At 35.5% G+C, this 24,312-nt stretch overlaps 1 protein-coding gene across 2 annotated transcripts in view; it reads left to right on the top strand.

The window, feature by feature from the left end:
• LOC106878540 (uncharacterized) overlaps positions 1-23,751 on the top strand; it is a 333,146-nt gene extending 309,395 nt beyond the window's left edge. For both annotated transcript variants that reach the window (XM_089339674.1, XM_089339673.1), the window contains one exon: positions 20,670-23,751. In XM_089339674.1, coding sequence (XP_089195800.1) covers positions 20,670-20,713 — 44 coding nt within the window. In that variant the 3' untranslated portion in view covers positions 20,714-23,751. The remainder of the gene's footprint in view (positions 1-20,669) is intronic.
• Positions 23,752-24,312: the final 561 nt, after the last annotated feature.

Raw genomic sequence — 24,312 nt, 5'->3', positions numbered from 1 at the left:
ACACACATATATATATATATATATATATATATATGTATATATATATATATATATATATATATTACACAAAGGATAGACTTCCTTTAATTTCCGTCTACTAAATCCACTCACAAGGCTTTAATTTAATTTAAGCTATAATTACACTTGCCCAAGGCGCCATGCAATAAGACTGAACCCAGAACAATATGGTTGGGAAGCAAACTTCTTACCACACATCCAAGTCTGCGCCTAAACAGCAGCCTCTCAATGCTTCTGTATTGCAGAAATTTGGCAATACAACGTGTGTAGATATATGCTAATTTATTTAAGAGGTGTAACTTTGAAGTAGTTTACTATACGTAAGTACTTTCTGCTTACATATCTGTTTCGAAACAATTTTCCATCGTCAGTTAAACTCATTTCAATTTTCTGAAAATTTAGTATCATCCAAAGAATTTCCCAATACCAGCAACGTCTATATTTATTCGTTTTAAACTCACAAAAGGAAACTATACAAATTTTGATTTTCATTTTCCCAGAGAAGACAATAAAGATTTTAATGATAGAACAAAGTTTGTAAATGTCTCCTTTAAAATGTTATTTATCAATCACATTTCCTGACAAGGAGAAAATCTTCCCGAGTCTGTATGTGCGCATGCGTGTGTGTGTGGTTATTGGGAAAGGGAGACATTTCTTAGAGATTAGCTCTCTTTCTCACACAAACACACACACAGAAAGAGATATCTCTATTTATACATATACAAACATATACATACACATATACACAAAGAAATATGTCTACCTACATTATATATATATATATATATATATATATATATATATATATATATATATATATATATACACACACACACATTTCAGAGTTTCTCTCACATCTTAAACACACGTGCGCAAATATAAAGAGGCGTGTGCACATGCACACATATCTATGTATATGTATGTACTTGTGTCAGTGTGCGTGTGTATTTCCGTTTGACTCTCATACATAGACATACACGCGCAGGCACACACGCACAATGGAAAACAATAATTCTTCAAATGAAATCCGTGCCCCTTTCTGCGTTTGGAAATCGTGGTTTTCTTCGGAAGATTTATACTTTAGTCATTCGATACTATTGACAGAACTACTGAACAACTTCTTTTACTACGACTGCGATATCTCAATGAGTTCTATATATGTCATCCCTGCACTTCGTAAAGAAGCCGTATAAATCTGATACCATTCTTCGTATAACCATCCACCTTATCTGCGTTATCCAAACCCACCAGCATCCACAATGATTCAGAATAGTTCAATCGAAAACTACGCTGTATAAGTAACAGATTTTGGCACAAGGCCAGAAATTTGGGTCAGTTGGTGAGGCAATTATATCGACCCCATTACTCAAATGGTACTTATTTTATCGCCCCCGGAAGGGGTGAAGGGCAAAGTTGACCTCGGCTGAGTTTGAACTCAGAATGTGAAGACGAACGAAATGCCGTTAAGAATTTTGACCGGCGTGTTTAACGATTCTCCCAGAGCACCGCCTCAGTGATGATGATAATATTGGTTTTAAATTTTGGAACAGGGCCGGCAAATTGGGGGGAGGTAGTAAATAGATTATATCGACCCTAGTACTCAAATGGGGCTTATTTTATCGATCCCAAAAGGATGAAAGGCAAAGTCAACTTCAGCAGAATTTGAACTCAGAACGTAAGGTCGGATGATTCTGCCTGCTCACCACCTTAAAGTACGCTGTAATTGTTGATTGTCGATTTTTGCACAAGGCCAGCAATTTCGGGGGAGAGGCGGGAGTTGGTCGATTACATCAACCGGTTCCTATTTTATCGACTACGAAAGGATGAATGGTAATATTGACCTCGGCGGAATTTGAACTCAACGTAAAGACGGGCGAAATATCGCTAAGTATATTGCCTCGCATGTTAACGATTTTACATGCTCGCCGCTTTAGAGCTACGCTGTCATTATTACAGGCAAGAAACATGGACTACGACATACGAAGCATGTCATAAGGCGCCAATAATACGGAGGCATCCAATCATTTAGCTAAACCTACAAAATGATAACTGGAGAAGTAAAGTATATTTTCGTGTATTCCGTAATTTGCAGTCACATCTGTTATCTTGTTCAGCGGACTTTTCTGACTTTACGAAAATCTCATAATTGCCATTCTGTAAAACAAGATAATTCTCTATGCAACATTCCTGCTGATAAAACGATCTTGTTTTGCTGCCATCTTTAACTTTCAATTGTAAACTTTACACACACACACACGCACACACAATAATTCCTTTTATATTCTCCTTCATGAAGCCAACTTGCCTCAATATATTCGTGCATACATTCACCATGTGCGAAAACGTCACCGGAAACTAGGTGACAACATTTCTCCCACCACTATTAGTGGTCCAACTGCGTGGCATCTTGAGCAAATGTCTTCTACAATAGCCCCGGGGCCACCACAGCCTTGTGACTCCATTTGAGAGGCGGAAACAAAGAAAACCGTCATATATATCTGTCTTTATTAGATATTTACATATCATGAATTGGAATGTTAATAAAACGCTGGAGTAGTTTATTTTTATATATGTATTTTATGGTTTTGAACGGTCTAGCGTTCTAGTGATTTTTCATTCTATTATTATTTGTTCGTACCTGTCTGGGCTATGTAAGTTTTTTTAATATTTTTGTTGGTCGTAATTATTCATACCAGTATGTAATTCCTGACGAGGAATCTAATTTTTATTTCAAGAAGGATTCTTTGTTTTTGTCTTTGGAATTAATTAGACTCCGAAACAATTTCTTGATTTTTATATTGGATCTGTACCAACTTGGATTATGAACTAAAGATCGTCTACAACTGTATTTTTCCCTTCCTTATACTTCATATATATATATATGCATCAATGTGTGTGTGTGCGTCCATTTGATCCACCACTACTTGACAACCGGTGTTTAGTGTTTGCATTCCCGTTACATAGCGGTTCGGCCAAAGAGAGTACCAAGCTTCAAAAAAGTACCGGAGTTGATTCGTTCGACTAAAATTATTCAAGCGGTGCCAATCTGACTGAAACTATATAATAAAAACCTCAAAAAGCCTTAAAGCATTGTGAAATATAGCTGTCCAGGGTTTCTTAGCCGAAATATTAATTTATATCGCCATTTATGAAGCTGGTAAAGACAACAAGACGGTTTAGAAATACAGGGAATATAACTTCATAGTAAATATAACCAGGCTCTTACGAATATAAAAAATAATGCAAGCTAGCACTAGAATGCTTCATGATGTATCTAGTGACTTATTCTGAATTTCCGCTAAGATATATTTTCTTAAATGTGAACATGAAGAAAATATCTCGCTTTTATACAGTCACTAAAGGTTCTAAATTTTTGTTTTTACTTGCTAGATAAATGGCGAAATTAATATTTCAGCCAGAAAACCCTCGGTATTTCATAAGGCTTTTTGTGGTTTTTATAATATCGTCACTTTCTTAACCGACCGAGTGCTATACTATTTATTGAAAATTCTACGAGAGAGAGAGAGTTTTATTGCAGTGTGCATAAATATACATCTGCATGTATGCATCTGCATGTATGCATCTTCGTGCATCATTATCAACGAATTAATCAACCAATCACAGATCGATAGTTAATCGAATTGCTTCTTGTCTCTGTTGTTCTCTTTATTCGTACAGACTTTCATTTCCGGTCTAATTTTTAATGGATGTTTTTCTCCGTCCATTTTCCATCCTAACAGATGGCGTCCGTACCATCTCCGAACAATTTCAACACTTCATACCTTTACTGTTCTTAATAGCTTTTTCAATTTTGTACTCTCAGACGTTCGGTACTTTTCGTTCGTCTCAGAGCATTAAAGACTGATATTTCGGTACGTTTTTAAGCGGCCATGTTAACAACCAGCGCAATATAAAACTGTAATGTCGCAATTCATAATGCTCTTTCTTTAATTTAATCATGAAAGGATTTGTTTTTGTTTTGTTGTCTCAACGTTTTTTTTTGTTTTTATTTTTCATCTCCATCACACTTTGTTTTTCTCTCTAATTGACCAACTTTTTATGCTATTCACATTCTATGTTGTTTACATTGTGTCAATGTTTTCGCTTATTTCGTCTTTTTCTTTGTCTCTACCGGTTAACATTAATCTAATAAACTGCCTGTCTGTCTTTATGTCTGTGTGTCTGTCTGTCTCTTTCTCTCTCTCTCTCTCCCTTTCTGTATCTGTCTGTCCGTCTCTGTGCACCTCTGTATCTGCATCACTCAGTACACCTGTCTGTCTCTCTGTACCTGTCTCCGTCACTACCTCTGTGCGTCTGTCTATCTCTCTCTGTACTGGTCTCTCACTCTCTCTACTTTTGTCTTTCTGTCTCTCTCTCTCTCTCTCTCTCTGTTCTTTTGTCACTCTGCTTGTATGTATATAAAGTGTGGAAAATATCCATTCCTTGATAACCGGTGTTACAGAAATTTTGAGGAATTGTGAATAAACAAAAATAAACGAATTGGATTTCGAACACTCACGCGGGTAAATCAGGCTACCAAGTTGATTTTTTATTACTCACAAAGGGCTCAATCAAGCTACCAAATATTAGGGCAGACAAAACAACGACAATATTTCGAAACTAAACTCGTAATTCCACAAAAATAACAAAAGAAAAAAAAAAACTTCCAGAGAGCTCCTTATTACAACCAAACGATCATTTATGCAATAAATCGCATCATTTAGCAGACATCTTGAAATCAAAGTTATTTGCAGGCAATTTATCAGTTTTGTTAATGTCAGTATGTTTGCTGGACATAAGAAATGGCAACCAAGAAAAAGACATATCGTTTATCTTTTATTCGTTTCAGTCAGACTGCGGCCATGCTGGAGCACCACCTCGAGGGATTCTAGGTGAACGAATCGACCCCAGCACTTCTTTTTATTTTCAAAGAGTGGGACTTATTGGAATATTTCGTCAAACTGCTTATGTTGTGGAGACATAAATAAACCAACACCAGTTGTCAAGCAGTGATAGGCGACAAAGACATCTATCAACCTACATGTATGTGTGTGTGTGTGTGTGTGTGTGTGTGTGTGTCTCACCGCTTACTGATCAGAGGTGATTCGTTTGTGTCATTAGCGTTTCGATAGAGTGAAACCGATAAAATAAATACCAGAATTATAAAAAAAATATCTAGGGTAGTTTTCATCGATAAAACTCTTCAAAGGATTGCTCCAATATGGCCGCAATGCTATGACAAACAAGTAAAAGAGTAAAAGAAGACACGCGCGTGTACACACACACACACACACACACATATATATATATATATATATATATATATATATATATATATATATATATATACACACACCTACACAATTTTATTATCGTAACAAGTTGTCGTTGCAGAATAAAAATATAACATGAAAGCGACTTGATCTCTTTATAATCAAAGAGGATCAAAGACCATTTCACACACACATACACACACACACACCTCACGCACGCATGCACACACACCACTTTATCTTGAGTAAATTTATGTTTTTTCTCAGTCTTTTTGTTTCTCTCTCTTCTTTGTCCATCTCTCTTTCACCCTCTCTCTGTGTTTCTCTTTCTCTCTCTCGCAAACACAATCGCGTGTACTCTCTCTCACGTTCAATAAACAAATTTCCTAATAGCTTGTTTATTAAAATAGGCAAGGCAGAAAGAGATAGCCCAGCCGTATGATCACACGTTCTGTTATGTACGCAGACATTTTGTATGACGTGTGTGTGTGTGCGCGTGCATATATATATATATATACATATGTGTGTGTGTGTGTGTGTATATATATGCGTGTGCGTGCCTGTATATGTGTGTGTGATAATTTCCCAGTCTCTTCCCACCTTATATTAAAGTTTACAGGTGAGAAACTGTGATGTTCATACCCACCCTCATTATCAGATAAATCTGTGTATGGGTGTGATAATGTCTTCCCACCTGAGATTAATGTTTTCAGGTGAGAAGCTGTGATATTCAAGCCCCACCACCACCACCATCATCATCATCAAAGTAAATATTTGTGTAAAACAGCAAAGTGGTGTCTCGCTTCCGTGGGAGATGCAGCACAACATTTGCATAAGAATGCATTATCTCTCTCTCTCTACATACGCATATATCCAATTATATAAGGCGCAATATTTTATATTGAATTTGTTTACGCCCACGTAACTTAGCAGTTCGGCAAAAAAATTGAATAGAATAAGTGTCAAAATTAAGACATGCACAGGAGTCATTCTGTTCGACTAAAACTTTCCGAGGCGGTGCTCCAGCATGGCAGCAACTCAATGACTGAAACAGTTTAAAGATAAATATAGATAGATACATCTTAAATGTTTATATACAAATCATGAGTGACGAAAACAGTATCAGTACCAAAAAGCTTTTTTTTATATATCCAACTAAACATGGATGTCATGTTAGAGCAGAGGTTTTCAAACTTTTTGGGCCACGGCTCCCCTCATGGCCACATAATACCCTCAGCGCCCCACCACTATTTTCATGTATAAATGAATATTTAATATTTTATTAATTTATGTAATCTATGAATCATTTGATATTTAATATAATATATAACCTGTATACAATACTATAATAATATTATAAATTCGTAGCGTCCCCCAATCCACTGCCTTCTTCCCAACGCCTTTTTCTCTACCGCCACACCCCTCCCCATCTGGACCCTCTGAACGCCCACTGGTTGGGGGGGGGGCGGTAGCGCCCACTTTGAGAACCTATGTGTTAGAACACCGAATACTGTGTTAGAACACCGAATACTGTGTTATGAACCTCGGAAGATCCTCTCATATAGGCGCTTGGTGGATAAAAGTACACACACACACACACACACACACACACACACAGATCATAGTAAACGCAATTCGTCTGTCATGGATGCGGGAAATCATGTGATTTCGTTCTGGAAGTTTTATTTGTCCATCTATCTTCTGGAATTCAGCGGTAGGACGCACCGGGTAACCGCATGCCAGTCAAATCTCGCTGCCATGATATAGAGAATTTCAGCATCCTTTCAGACACTGATGCTGCAAATAGCCAAAAGGCTTATTACAAATTATTAGCGATGGAAGCAGTATTAACACTAAAAAAAAGTCATCTAACATGGATGCTTTCTTAGAACACCGAATACACGAGCTTCAAATCTTCCAGAAGATTCAACAGGCATTTAGCTATGATTTCATGGGCAAAACTCAGATCAGAGAGTGGTACAAACTACTTCAAACATGGTCACACCGTAGTGGAGAGCGAGGCACACTTAGGCAGGCCATCTACAAACCAAAGCAAAGAGCTGATTGAAAACGCTCGGTGAATAGTCATGGAAGATCGTCGTGTAACAATGCAGGCGATTACACGCGAAGTACGAATAAGCACAGAATGAGTGCCTTCTCTTGTAATGGAGGATTTGAGCATTCAAAGGGTATTGGCAAAGCAGCAGAAGCAACTCCGCTTGGAAATTGCCCAAGACATGCTAGACTCAGCAAATCACGACTCAGATTCGAAGACCATCATCACTGATGATGAGACATGGGTTTATGGTCTCTGCTCGGTGCGTTCGGTTATATTACGTGAAAAAGGGCGTAGCGGTTAAGAGCGCGGGCTACTAACCCCAAGATTCCGAGTTCGATTCCAAGCAGTGACCTGAATAATAATAACATCAAAAAATACCTTAGGAATGAGAACCCGGATTCAAAATTTCCCCAAGACACCCGATGAAAGCTGGAGGGTATATCAGCCAAAACGTTGTTTTAACAACAAACAAGATGAGGACAAATATCCGTCAAATGTAAATAATGTAAATAATGTACATAATTCCTCATCTCTTAAATATAGAACTGTAAGGTATGTCATGTCTTTGTGGAATCTGAGTGTAGCTAGGAATGGATTATCCTATTTATAATTCAGTTACTCGTGTAACGAACAATTTGGATAACGAACGGGGCAGTTACTCGTGTAACGAACAATTTGGATAACGAACGGGGCAGTTACTCGTGTAACGAACAATTTGGATAACGAACGGGGCTCTATAAAGTATTATATTCGTATATAAATGTCCCATGATATTTGCACCAATTACATTGTCTTTTCTCTGCATTACAAATCGCTTATACCCAGTAAAACCATCAACACTACATCGGAAGAACACGAATTTGGAGATAGGAAGGACCAGTGAAAAAGTGGCGGGATGCGTTTTAAAATCTCGAATTTGTTCCATAATTTTTACTTAAGATCTAAAAGTAGCTTAAGATCGAAACCAAAACCTCTTTGCTACAACCGGACTTTTTAATTATTCCACAATGAGTACGTTTTATATAGATAAGCAGATTTTTTTTTTATGGAGACACACTTGTGTTTCTGCTATACAATTGTAATATATGTGTGAGTATGTGTGTTTGTGTGTGTATATATATATATATATATATATATATATATATATATATATATATACACACGTATATATCTATACATATGTCATTCTCCCTCTCTCGCCATCTATACATCTCCGTAAGACTCTCACATAAAAATTTGTCTGTATCACAATTAATTCTTTATTTCAGACATACTATGCAGTAAAAAAAAAAAAGCCCGCCGCTACACTGTTTACTTACATTTACAATCAGACGACCTCTAGTTTATGGTTCGGTTTTGTCTTGGAACCGTTTAAAAAGTAATATTCGATCGACACTGTAATTTTATTACCATATACAACAACATTTATTACAGAACAATTCCTCTCAAACATGTACTTTTGCTTTAGATCTACGTTTCCTTTTATGAAGAACACGCTCCTAATTTGGTCATATTACGTTGCTAACTTTCTACTTGATCTTTTAAGTATTTTTCCGACTTTCGTTTTCATTCTGAAGACTAATTTTGTAATCGCTAACGCCCACAAGAACGAGAATATTTCTTTGTTTCCTTCTTTTTTTCTTCTTCTTTTGCATCTGAAATGTCACCCGAAGCTTCTCGTGGTTTTCAAAAGAAAAGTTAGTTTATTATTAGAAGCTAAAAGACATAATGATAATTAAAATAATTGTTTTAAGATTATGGACTCAAATGTATGTATGTATGAATGTGTGTATGTATGTATGTGCGTATGTATGTACGTACTTACGTATGTATGTATGTGTGTGTGTGTGTGTTTGTGTGTGTGTATGTGTGTATGTGTGTGTGGAGAGAAAGAGTGATTATCAAGTACTTTTTAATGAAAATTTATACAATATCATTGTTTCAAAGGAGATCAATAATATTTTGTTTTTGTCTCTCTAAAAATTTCTTGTATTTGCTGATAAATAAAACATCAGACTCCAAACTTATTATCAATCAAAGATCAATAGTCAGCAGAAATATTTTCGTAATTTTGCTTCTTCGTCTATTCTTAATTGAATTCTAATTGAGTCACTGGAAATTATTAAGGACCAGTTTGACAAATCTTCATAACCTGATGTCGGTTTGAGAAAACCTTCTTGAACGATATAAAGATCCTGCTCGAATCATTTAGACTCCCGGGTTTTGTAGCCTAAATATTTAACCCCACTCCTCCCTGGAGTGAACGCCAGTCCACCGCAGTGTTACTCACTTCTGCCACCTGAGAGAACTGGAACAACGTAACATGAAGTGTTTTGCCCAAGAACACAACGCGTAGCTCGGTCCAAGAATCGAAAACACAATCTTACAACCACGAGTCGAACACCTTAACCACTAAGCCACGTGCCTCCACTATTGAACAACATAAATTACAGGAAAATATCCTGGGCGAAAAATCGCTGAATTTTATGTGTGTATGATGTATGTGCGCGTGTATTTAAATGTGCATATATAGATGTATTGCAGCAGAAAACAAAAATATTAATGGTTTCAATTGACACAAGGCCCGCAGTTTTAGCTAGAGGTGATCGATTCAGTCGACCACAGTATTTAACCAGTACTTTGTAGAATCTGAGTTGGTGCTCATTTACAACATAGAACTATAAAACCGGTGGAATGGTGTTGGAATTTAAAGTATATCGGACTGCTACTGTATTCTTTAAAGAAACACATACTACCGTTTATATCTCTTAAACATATTAGGTTCTCACGTTGTGAAAGAAACTGCTTCAACAGGTGATCCATCATCTTTTTTCCATAGTAAAATTGCTCTTTTGTTTGGTTTGGGGGATTCTAAGGATCTTTATTGAAAAATATAAACAAATTTTCTTTAGTATGACAGAAATAGGAAAGGTGGCAAAACGTTGATTTATTATAAAAATAATCATTTGGTAATATGCCATGTTCTACGATTCTGAAAAGCCTGCCGGTGAGCAAGCTAGTTCCAAAAATGATTATATTAAACACACCATGATATAAGAACCAATGGTTAATGGGTTTGAAATCTTCATTAATACAGGGAAACCTGACAGAATCGTTAGAGCGCTGAAAAAAATATATAGTTTTGCGATATTTCTGCCGGCTTTTTACGTGCCGAGTTCAAATCCTGCCGCGATCAACTTTATTTATGAAAAGCAAAGTACCAGTCAAGCACTGGAAGCGAAGGCACTGGCTTAAACCCTCTCCTCAAAATCGCTGGTTCAATTAGAAGCCATTGATAGAAGAAATGCCGAAGACTGTTCCTTTTGTTACACTTAACTGTGTAAACCAAAGCCAACAAGAGAATCTCTACACAGTCATTCACACTGTTAGAAATAGCAGTCAAATGTCCTTCAAATCACACCTTATCGTTTAAGAAAAATACATCGGATAAGATAGTTTTGAGTTCGTTATTTCTAGTGGTGGGACAGGCATAACCATGATTGATGTCTTCGATCAAAGTTTTGTTTGATTGGAGTCGACTTGAAGCCATGCAATTACTACTACTACTACTACTACTGTGGAGGCGCAATGGCCCAGTGGTTAGGGCAGCGGACTCGCGGTTTCGATTCCCAGACCGGGTGTTGTGAGTGTTTATTGAGCGAAAACACCTAAAGCCCCACGAGGCTCCGGCAGGGGATGGTGGAGAACCCTGCTGTACTCTTTCACTACATCTTTCTCTCACTCTTACTTCCTGTTTCTGTTGTGTCTGTAATTCAAAGGGCCAGCCTTGTCACACTGTGTCATGCTGAATATCTGCGAGAACTACGTTAAGGGTACACGTGTCTGTGGAATGCTCAGCCACTTGCACGTTAATTTCACGAGCAGGATGTTCCGTTGATCGGATCAACTGGAACCCTCGACGTCGTAAGCGACGGAGTGCCAACACACACAACACTACTACTGCTGCTGCTGCAGCAAATGGTAATATCATAATTCCCAATAAACTTCGTTCAAACGTAGCCATGTTGTATCTATCCTCTACCCACGAATATCCATACGTATAATCAGGCCCCTCCGCTACCATCAATGAAAGCCATCCTCACGCACCCACACCCAACCACTTCTATCTCCTCCATACATCCACGTACGTGACTCAATCTTCCTTTTGCGTTATTTTCAATGACGCCCTAACGATGTAGGTTTTATTAACGTATCATTATTAAGGTATTATTATTATTATTATAAACGTTGCTGTAGATCAGTAGCTCAAGGGGTTTGTTTGTTTATTGTTCCTTAAGTATATCATGCACATTTTTCGACTATCATTTTTCCACATCCCGGCCCAATTTCTCCCCAGAAGACATTATATTATTGCACATTCGCTTCTTCCTTGATTCTGAGGGAACGCTATTCATAAACCAACCAATTGTTAAGAATTAATAGACATTAGCCGTGCCGTAGTTTTAATGTAATAAAATTAGATGAACGGGTTTAGGAAGTTATATAGAAATATAGAAAGTAAAATACACACACAAAAAAATAAATTATTGCATCATTTAATGCAACCAACAAGGTTATATTTACCGTGGGGAGATAATAAAAGATGACTTTTACAATATGGAAACCATTTTTCAAAGAGAAAGAACTACAATGGCTTACATAAATATAGAGCAGAAAATAGCTGTAGTTCATGTAATACTTATGTAATATGAAAAGCAGATTGTTCTATCTTTGCATGGAGTTTAAAAGATATGACTAAGAGACTGGAGTAGGTGGGTGGGGGGGGAAGCAGTGTGAAAATAAAAGAAACAGAAATGATTCTAGGAAAGAATGAGATTCGAAAATTATCTTTTAAAATTTAAGTATTTGAATGACTAGAAAACATTTGACTGATAAATTTATGTTTCATTTCCTTTTTCTTGACGTGTCAAAATGTTCGTCGCACCGATGCGACTTGGTCATCGCTGTCATTGGTCGTGGTTATATTCTTTGCATGGCTTTATTCGCATGATAATTATTTAAAAAGATTCGGAGGAACTAACAAACCCAAACATGGTTTACAAATCAGACTTAATTGGTTGAAACTGAGGCGGGATCTCAACTATTTGCCTCTCCTGTATAATGTGAGACGCAAGACATGTATCACTGGTGTCCATGCATTGTATATGACATACATTCCCAATTTTTATCAAGAACCAAAGCAACTTGGGACTTAAAGGAAAGCTTTATATTACTCAGAACATATGAAACGAGGGCTAACTAATAGTCTGAAAACAAGCATGGACGTTTAGGAAGAACTTGCGAAAATGCTTTAGGAAAGCAATGGGTTAATAGCTGAACAAAACCTGTGACTGCAAACTAAAAGTAATATAATAATATATTTATAATCTAATATAAAAATATATAGGATTCTTGTAGAAGTCATACACAAATAAATCACATGAAACTTCAGAAGAAAAATCACCAACGGATACAATAAAGTTGATGATAGCCACAGAAGAACGTTTAGGTGGTCACTCAACCTGCTAGTAATTGCAGCCAAATGTTCTAATCACACTATCGTTTTAGAAAGAAAACAAAGCAAAAAAAAAAAAATAACCGTCACATTGCATAATATGTTGGATTCTCTGCACGTAAGAAAAAGATGGTTTGGTCACAATTGAAATGTCTGATCATCTGCTTACTGATAAGAGCTGATTTAGGGCTATACAACAGCAAAAGCAACAAAATCTAGTTGTGTGCAGCGGAAATTTTGCCTGAAATATGGCAGACAAACATGAACCAGGACTAGTTGACTGAAAAAGATGGAGCAACACGTTTTTAAAATACTGGCAGCAAGATCATACATCCTAGATATAAAAACTAGGACCACATACACTATACAGAGTATTGAGGTTAAGACGAGCTTTATGTCTCCCTTTTTTCAGGAATAGCTTTATGTATTAGTGGACAGTCAACGACGTTGGGGGGCATAAAGATTAAAATTCTAGTTGAGAAAAAGTTAGTTGCCGTGTAGGACTGGAAGCCTTCTGAATACTGGAAAAGAGTTACCTGTATCATGAGGATTGGCGCAAGGTGTCGTCATTTTCAATGCTCTGTGAACACTGTAAAGGCTGTAAGACGTGACAGACTGCTGCAGCTGGGGCTACGAAGCCGCGGCCAGCAGGAAGGGACACAACAGGCGTTTTGGCTCTGTCCCACGCCAGAATTCATCCAGCAATTGATGAGCAGGGTCTTACGCTCAATTGAGACGGTCAATCCTTGGCAGAAGAGGGTTGCTCCTGGAAGGCCGAATATGTAGCAGAAGGATTCGGCTCTTTACCATACCCCTGGAAAATGTCAGAAGCGGTGGTCGGAGAATTTCTACGACTTCACAATCCCAAAATTCTGGTCTCTTAATTCCTCTGATTGTAATCCCATGGATATTACTGTGTGGGACGCAGTTGGGAAAGACACCAACCGCTCTTCCTGTAATACCAAGGCCGAGCTGGTAGGCAAAAGCAAGGTGGTTTTCGAAGATATTTCCAGGGACATAGTGAAGAATGGATGCACCAGGTTGTATAGCCGTCTTGATGCCGTGATAGTAGCTGAAGACAGCTCCTTTGAGTAAACTGTTATCGCCCAGCCATAATCTAGTGGATATTTTTTGAATTTTAAAAATAATTTTTAGCTGAGATCTTGTGTTTTCATTTCCTTTTATATAAAACTAAAGATTTATCCCGAACACCCTGTAATTATTTAATAAGTATTTATTCCTAATTAAAGAAAACGATTCCCTGAAATTCTTGAAGCAACTGTCTAATTATTACAAGTTGGAAATATTAATATACAGACAACGTTCATTATACAACAATCCCCCACCTCACCACCGCAATCTCCCCTCTAGTGGAGCAATGCACTATTGATAATAAAGACATGCTATAAGAATTCTCAGACAGCACAGCACCAAATGCTGTTATTTATGTACAAGTGTGATACATTACAAGCATTATTGTAATATAGATAAGGAAATAAGTTTGGCGATAACAGCTAACATGCACACTGCAGTGATTCATAAGAATATTAATAGCAATAACACAACATCAATGATACTAATAATAACAATAATTAGTTGAGGTTTTGGCACAGGATCAGCAAGTTTTAGGTGGGGTGGAGGTATCGATGAAATCGACCTCGGTGGTATTTGAACTCAGAACGCAATGAGCTGAAAGAAATTTTAAGCATTTTGTCTGACTCGTTATCGATTCTGCCAATAATATATGATATAAACTTTATATCACCATCATGAACGCAGTTAAGACGTTCTCAGACTTGATCCTACTATCTAGCGTCTTTGGTAATTGTTTTAACAGATATATATATATATATATATATATATATATATATATATATATATATATACACATAATTATATCTACATCTATATATATATATATATATATACATATATATATATATATATACACATAATTATATATATATATATATATATATATATATGTATATATATACATATATATATACACATAATTATATATATATATATATATATATATACATATATATATACATATATATATACATATATATATACATATATATATATACATATACATATATACATATATATATATACATATACATATATACACATATATATATACATATACATATATACATATATATATATATATATATATATATATATATATATATATATATATATAGTTAAGGAATGGAGTCAGTACGATTCGGGCTCTTATCGACTCCATTCCTTCACTCTTGTACTCTTTTTCGCATACCCGGCAAACCTGGTGAGCTACCGTGAAATGTAAAAAGAATTTTTTTTCAGTTAATCGTGCTTCGATACGAAAAAAAATACACTACCATGCGTCTCAATGAACCACCATAGTCCCCGAAAATTGTTTTTTTTATATTTGCTTCGGATTGCTTGAAGCTTTCTTCCTACAGCGCGATTCTCGGATCTTATATATATATATATATATATATATATATATATATATATATATATACTATTTTATGTATGTATATGAGTGTTGGTGCGTGCATGGGTATAAGTTTTACACACACACACACACACACACACAGAATATGTTTGAAAATAACCGCTTGGGTAACATCATCATTGTTTGTGAATAGATCTACAGCCTTTCCTGCGACTTCGAGCCATCGACGGCGACGGACGGCGTTTTGGTGTCGTGACTGCCTGTCAGACGAGAACTCGTGACCTTACGATCGTGAGCCGAAAACCGTATCCACTAAGCCATATATTTGCATATGCATTGTTCTTGGTTGCTTACGTTTCGCTGTTGTAAGAGTGCTGCACATTTTTAAAGCCAGTGGTGGATTAGTTAATGAAATGATTTTGTGGTAGGCAGGCCTCACCATAAGTAGATTGCGAGAGACAGTGAAGAAGCAGATGCGTGTTATAAATATGAAGATATTTTTGAAATATATCTTATCTACTGAACATTCAGATTGAATATCATGTCACATAGATAGATCAGTGGATATATATATATATATATATATATATATATGCATGCGGAAGCCGTAATTTATTAACTCCAACATGGAGCTAACAACCCTCGCTGCCATATTATGTAGCGAGATTCTTTACCTATTAATAGTTTCTAACAGTTTTCTAAACATTTTAGATGCTGCATAGTTATTTTGTTTGCCGTCTGAAGCTCTATCCCGAGAGAGTCATTTATTAAGTTGGTATGCCGCCACTCTCACTTTAGTTCCTTATTCTTCTCTATATCAGTATATTTCGTTACAGATAACGAAATATGTTTATATTATTTCCCCTTTGTTGAGGAATATGTTATTACTAAGATGTTAGAGGAAGATACCCGTGTTTAAGAAGTCTTCTCCAATATCCTTCTCGATAGCGTTTCAGAAACTATTATCGTATATTTCCTCTCACTTCATATTCTTCATCTAAGAGACTTGTCTTCTTAACAACATGTTTTTACCATTTCTGGGAATCGAATCTTCTGGAAATTTCCCTAACATTTGTTTCCTATATATATATATATATATAATTTCGTTTTTCCTTTCAATTGTGATTTGCTCATTCCAATTTGGAAATATTTAAAGATATTTATCTACATATTCCTCCTAAGTACAACAGACACCCATTATCTTCTACAATAAGATATATTTCGTCGTTGAGTTAAATAACAGTACAGCGACTTCACGTTGCCAAAAGTCACTGATATTATATAATCTATTGGTTACCAACATAAACAGTAAACAGTGGATGTCAGATTTAAAAACACGTCGTATTCAATTAGGCCCACACACACATATATATACATTTTGTCCACTTGCAGCCTTTTGGGTACTCGCCAAAGTGATCGTTTTCAACTGTGTAAACTATCCGTTGTAGATATTTCATATATACAATAGATTCACATTCACTAATACCAGCGCACACATATGCATAGGTGCATAGATATATGCATGCATATGTTTATGTGTATGTAAACTTCAAATGCATTTTTTACCTTATAAAATGTAATCGTATCTTTGTTTCTGATGAATTCGGAATTAACCCGTTAAACTTGGAATACATCTATTGCAGGCGTAGGTTTAGAATACTTGTCTCCGTTTTAATGAGTTATAAACTAAAAGCTTAGGTGAGGCCCTCGATTCTATGGCTCCCACATATAAGGTCGGTACTACTGCGACATACAGACGTCCTGTATCATATCTAGATAAGGGCCATCCACTCGATTGGCGTAAAGTTAATGCTCCAGATATCTCCTCCCTCTGCTTTTTCGACCGTTACTATTACGGCCTTTGCTCTTTGGAGTTGGATCGGCTCGCGTTCTGTCTAATCAAGCACTCCCATCTCATCTTTCCTTTACTCATCACTTTTGTTCTTCCCAACACTTCCACGTCCTATGTTAACTATGTCCAGCCTTTCCTTCCCAGAACATCAACCCCCGAAATGTGTCGTGTGGATATATATATATATATATATATATATATATATATATATTTATTATACACACACATACATACGACACACAGACACATATATCTTAATACTTATATATGAACAGATCAACACACACACACACATATATATTTTATATATATATATACACACACACTCATATATATTATATAGGGCCAGGCATGGATGTCTGGTAAAAAATGTACTTTCTAGCCACATGGTTCCTTGGACAAGTATCTTTTACTGTAGCCCTGAACCGATCAAATGTCGTGTGTGTGTGTGTGTGTGTGTGTGTGTGTGTGTGTGTGTGTGCACATACCTATGTGGGTGTATCTTCGTGTTTATGCTTGTCCTCCATCACCGCTTGACAAGCTGTGTTGGCTCATTTGCATCCCTGTATATATAAGCGGTTCGACCGATAGAATAAATAATAGGCTTACAGAAAGTACTGGGATTGATTCGTTCTACTAAAACCCTTCAAGGCGGGGCCCCATCATGCCCACAGTCTAATGACTGAAACGTATTAGTTATGTAATGCTGTTATGTTATATACACCCCAAGAACACGAAGTATATTCATATACCCGAAGTGGTGTAGGATCTCCGTCGTTTAGTTTTTGAATCGACAGAATCAGAGTGTGACAATGCATGACAAGGCTGACCATTTGAATTACTGGTACTCTCCACTTGACAGGTTTCCATATAATTTCCATTTACTCAATTTCACGTGCAAGTTATTGGTCGACCCGACCAATATGCCACACTGTAGGATCGAACCTGAGACCTCGTGGTTTGGTTGCATCTAACTAAGTATATGTAATATCAAATGCATATCTAAGTATATGTAGTATGAATAAAATTCACATTAGGGAACATTTATTTAGAATACACTAAATATTAAACCTGAAGTTTGCTTTCCGAATTTAACCACCCAGGGCTAAAATGCATAAAAATGGCAGCATACATACAATGCCAAAAAAGAAATGGCTACAGGTAAACTGTGGCATAAATTTCTTTAATATACTTGCCAATATTTCTTGACAAAGCAAAAGCTGTGAATGAATCCCCTGCCTATCTTATATATATATTTATATATATATATATATATATATATATATATATATATATATATATATATATATAAAAAGAGAGAGAGTAACAAAGACTTAAGCATTGTTAGAAAAATATCGGCTGTCAAAGCGTAACGCTGTATCGGCGAGACAGATGTATTTTATTTATTTATATCACAACATATAATAAATTATGATTTTGAATGTGATAGTTCAATTCCACCGAGGTCAAACTTTATTTCATCGACTTTGGGGGAAAGAAAAGCAAAATGCCAGTTAAGTACTAGGGTGGTGGGGAGAGTAACCCCACTCCCGTCGACATTTTTGCTATTGTACTTAATCAGAAACTGTTATAATAACGGCTTGTAGTTTAGGCACAAGACCTGCTATTTTAAGGGGACGTGTTTAGCCGATACCGTTGACCCCATTACTGATGCTTTATTTTATCAACCCCGATAGGATAAATGACAAAGTTGATCTCGGCGGGATCTGTTCTGTGTTCAAATCCCGCCGAGTTCAACTTTGCTTTCATCCGTTCTGGGCGGAGGTTAGTAGACGGTATCGGCTAATTCCACCCCTTCAAAAACTGCTGGCCTTGTGTCTAAACCAGAAAGAAACAATTATAATTGCTTCAAATTTTGGCAGAAGATCAATTTTAGGGAAATGGCATTAGTTGATTATATCGATCTCAGTACTTGACTGCTACTAAACCTCATCCACCCCAAAAGGATGAAAGACAAAATTAACCTCATCCGTATTTGAACTCAAGAATATAAAGAAGTGTGAAAAATGTTGGAAAACATTTTTTTCCGTCGCTTTAACGATTCTGCCAACTAATTGCCATAGAAACAATTATAATACAGGTGAGAAAAAGTGTGTTTAAAAGGTGTTATGTAATTATTTTTACAACTTTTTAATATCATAACTTCATAGCGATTAAGAAATACATAATATAAATATTTGTGAAACTTTCACTTTTGGATATAACGTAAGAAAATGCTCTGTTTTTTTTTTTTTCCTTTTCGAAACAGAATCTAAATTTTAGTTTTATGTTTTTCACAAACTTAACATTGATTCGGTGCCAGTTTTTGAAGGATTTTGCCAATATCGTAGAGGCGGGAATAAAATTGTACATTCAGAATTCAGTTCAACCTATTCCTTACATTCTCAGCATATCAGCTTTTGTGGCTTTAGTTTCAAATCTTTGGCGATTTTCCCAAAGAGCTCTGGCACAAGAAAGGAAAACTCTGTAAATTTATCCTACCCCATATCAAAAGAAGAAAGCAACGTTCGTAGTAGGACTAGATTTTAATCAGCTTCTTTTTTTTTCTTCTTTGTTGCTATTTAAAGATATTACATAGAAATGTTACCCCTAATCCACGGTTGCCAAAACTTCAGTTATTTTTCTGCAAAATAAACGGCTAGAACAGCGAGATAGATGTGGAGATGGTGGGGGTAGGTAGCTACAGCAATTTAGGAATATATACAGATTCTTCCACATGGAAATTGATAATGTGAAACAGTTACGTTACAATAACATGGCTTCGATACTCTGGAAATAAGACTGTCTAAATTAACCGAAAGATCAAAGGGAACTGTACAGGTATTATTAATATATTCAATGACAGAACGAAAACCTACGCTTTCTGATAGACATCATGATTCTCTTTCTGACTAAAACATTAACTAGAAAGATATTAATAATACTAATTGGTGTATTAGTTATAATAGATAATAGGAACGAAACATAAATAGCAGACTGAGGTTTACAACTTCAAACAATACCAAAAATGGTTCTATGAAGTACAGCTTACGTTCTTTGTGAAACACTTGTAATTCAGGAAAAGAAAACACACGACACATTCCTCGTGACCATTTTCCTACATAAGACATCTCACGTGATAACTTTCTCTACGCTAAACACATGTTCTTCACAATCGCATCCTTATATATATCGTGTGTGTGTGTGTGTGTGTGTGTGTGTGTATGACATGCACAATAAACATGATATTCAGAAACTAAATGATAATAATATTCACAGACAAATTATTTGTAACACCAATATTCCAAGTACACCAAAAGACAATACTCCATACACTTCAGGAAGACAGGTGCTTTGAACGTAGTAGTAGTAGTAGCAGCAGTAGTAGTAGTAGTGGTGGTGGTGGTGGTGGTAGTGCAGCTGTTTATATTGATTTCCATTGTTTACGTTTTTTTCGATTTCTAATGCACATTTTCTTTTCTCTCTCTTCTTCGTTTCAGATTCCAGCGAGATATTGGGAGACAATGTGGAGAATGTTAATTAAAGCGTGATGTGGACGTTTCGCAGAGAATATCGAACCGAAGACATTATTTTTTGGGGAAAAAAATGGCACAGAAAACCAGCCTTCAACGATGGCGGCTCAAACAGAAAGTGAACGGAATGAAATAAAGCAAGATGTCCAAAACCTCATTGACAAAGTTGTGTTTTGTGATAGAAAAAATATAATAAAAATATAAAGGAATGCTAACACGACTAACTTGCTGTTTGTTAATCCATGAAGAAAAACAACTGGAGACAATAATGAGAGGGTGGGGGACAAGAAAATATGAGAAGAGACTGTCGTAAAAAAAAAATAGAAAAAAGGGCCTGTTTCTTATAAACTAAAGTGTGATTATTTCACGTGGGCTTTTTGTGTAACCAAATGTTGTATCTGCTCTGACAGTGGTCCATTTTATCCAGCTCTATTTCTCCTTCCTGTTTGAAAATCATCAGATCATCCATATACAGACACACATGTCTACAAACACACAGACGTATACATTCATACATAAGTGCATCTACGAGTACACACGCCTACAGACACAGACTTCTCAGTTTTTTTTTCCTAGCGAATAGTCATTGCTTTTAGTTGTACAAACAGTGATTGACTGAACACATGAAAATCTGCTATTTGTAGTGTTTTTTTTTTTTAGCTTAAATATTTACTGAACGAGAGAGAGAGGTTATGCCCAATATTTTGTAATGGAACTAGACTGTCTCTTTTTAAAAAACTTTTTATGGGATTATTACAATTATAACTGAATTATCATTTGTCCAAACTGTTTGTTCCAATTGAAGATTTTTTTATTTTCGTTGAAATCAACTTCATTAACTGAATACCCACGTGACTATGTTTTCAGACGTGCTAGTTTGAAATATCTTGGAATGAGAATGGTTGCATGATAGGAAGAAACTAGAATCAATGAAAAAAATAAATAATAAAAAAGAAAAGAACAAAAATATAACAGCAAGTATCGGAAGCAAAATGCATCAATTTAAAAACAGCGAACTCTGTCAATCAATCAATCAATCAGTTTTTAGATATGTCGATCGAATATTTAGTAAATTCACAACAATCGTTTCATTCAATCCATTATTTTAATTTTTGCTAACATTGTTACCATTTTTTAAAATTCTGAGATATTTCGCATCAATGATTATTTTAGTCGGTGATACTTGGTTTGTCATAACTACAACAAAAGTGTGAGATGCTAGACGGAAAAAAATAAATTTGGTGAAACGTGGGATATCAAATTTAGTGCAGCAAACAAACACATTTTCCTAACCAAGTGTTTGAAAATTATGCTCCAATCTAGTCTACTAATGCTGAGCAACATTGAAACATTTACACAGGATGCGATTAAAAAAAAAAAACACCTCCAAGATCTACCATTCATGATAATCATTTCAACAAGAAAGGTTACGGTAGACACCAATTCAAAAAAATCTTGGTAACAAAAACTAAACGATAAAACATTAGCCACATGAAAAAAACCCTTCCTTCCTTCCTACCTACCCAACTTCACTAGCGCCACACCAATAGCAGTGATAACCGTGTAAAATATAAGGAGGTTTTCGTATCGCAGCTTGTATTGAATGCATGCATTATATAACAAAGTATATATCGATAGATATCAAATGATATCGCTTCTTTCTTGATCAGCAGGGAATATCTGGCGGTTTTGTATTTTCGATAAAATAATTTAATTATCATTTGTAAGTATGATAGATGGAAATTTTGGTGTTTGCAAGCAAATATGATATTAAATAAAATATCTTGAAAGTGTAGACTGTTAATATTGTCCTTTGTTTTCCTAAACTGACATGTCTGTAGAAATAATTCAAAGAGACAAAAGTTCTTCAGAAACCAGAGCTAGAGGCCTTTATGTGCCGGTTTATTGTATCAATACGCATCTCGAAATCTTTAAATAAGATTCTCAAGAAGCTTTTATGTATTAAAAACTTTCATGTACAAAAGGTACAAACGTAGATTTAAAACGTATTGATGGAGATTCACGTTTTCTCAATACATCTTACTTGTTGATTATCCATGGATTCGCTGATAACAATAGCGACTGGTGTAATATCTAATAATATAACAAACTGAAAGTTGTTGGAATGGACAACTTTTAAAATGGTGCCTTTGTTAGTGTACAATGTCCAATGCAAAGAAACGTAGCCTCGTCGAACAATGATCGTTAAATCGACTCGTTAAATTCAAGTAGCGATCGAATAGATTTTGCAAGTATTAATTAGTTGATGAACTGTTATACAGACAGTGAAATTATTTAGGAGAAAATTAAATTTGTGGCCAGGAGGCGATGTTTCTTCTGTAAGTCTATCAGAACAAATGCAAAACTATGCTTACATAAATAGTAGGGTGATGGAGCAGTGGATGAGGTAACAAGAAGGCATCAGCTGGCATCTGCTTGTGATCTAGTGTAGAACACTTCATTCTCTATTGCTTCTATGTAACTATTTAGAATAAGCACAAAGCTATATGAAAGTATTAACTATGGTATAGACAGACGAGAGATAAACATCCCCCTGGATGAAACGTCAGTTTCATGGCATGGGAACAGAGCTAAGTGCTGATTTTTAAGAACTATCTCTTATAGTAATTAAAGATATTTTTTTTATGTATATATTTTAATCAACCCTAAACAACTTAGCAACGCAAACCCAAGGTTGGTTGTCAAACCACCATTAAAGCTCAAATAACTTGCTAATCAAAACGCCATTACAGGTAATTACAGGATACTATGACTAATTTAAATAAACAAGAGCACATAAAATGTGTTATTTTTGTTGTTGTTGTTGTTGTTGTTAGGGTCTTCTTACTTAAGAAAGGCTGAACTAAAAACAATGCCTTGTGTCATATATGATGTTTATCAATAGGTCGAAACAAATAAGTCTTTTGGTTGCAATAACATTTTTAATATAAACAATGAATAACATTAATAGAAACTATTTCCTGTTTCTACAGGTGTGTATTATGATGTCTGCTAATATAAAGATATCTTATTAAGTTTGTTCACCGAGTACACTGGCTTCGTTTAATACTTTATTATTATTATTATTTTCTTGTTGCTTTCAAAAGAAAACATTTGAGTGTATGTGTATGCGTGTGTTTATATACCAGATTGTGTTTATCTAACAGGTATGATTGAGTACATTGAAAAATATACAATTCCGGTACATGTTTTTCGAGGATGCCAAAGCTCGGAAACATCACCTCACCGTCCAACTGAATATGTTATAGAATATGTTCTTTAAATTGTTAAAAATTCGTTTAAATATAATAAAGGTTGTTTAAAATTAATAAAATATTAAAAAAAATCAAAAAAAAATCGGGATTTTGTAAAGTTGGAACGAACTTTGGTTTCAACAATAGTGTCACAGGGTACACACATATATACATGTGATTGTGTGTGTGCATATATGTGTGTGTGTGTGTGTATATATATACAGTATATATATATATATATATATATATATATATATATATATATATATATATATATTATATATATATGCATGTGAATATAATATACACACGCACAATCCATGTGAGTACAGTATATGTATATGCGTATCTGTATA

Source organism: Octopus bimaculoides, chromosome 22 (genome assembly GCF_046866305.1).
Source record: "Octopus bimaculoides isolate indiv1 chromosome 22, ASM4686630v1, whole genome shotgun sequence".
NCBI lineage: Eukaryota > Metazoa > Mollusca > Cephalopoda > Octopoda > Octopodidae > Octopus > Octopus bimaculoides.
This window is presented reverse-complemented; position numbering and strand designations above follow the sequence as displayed.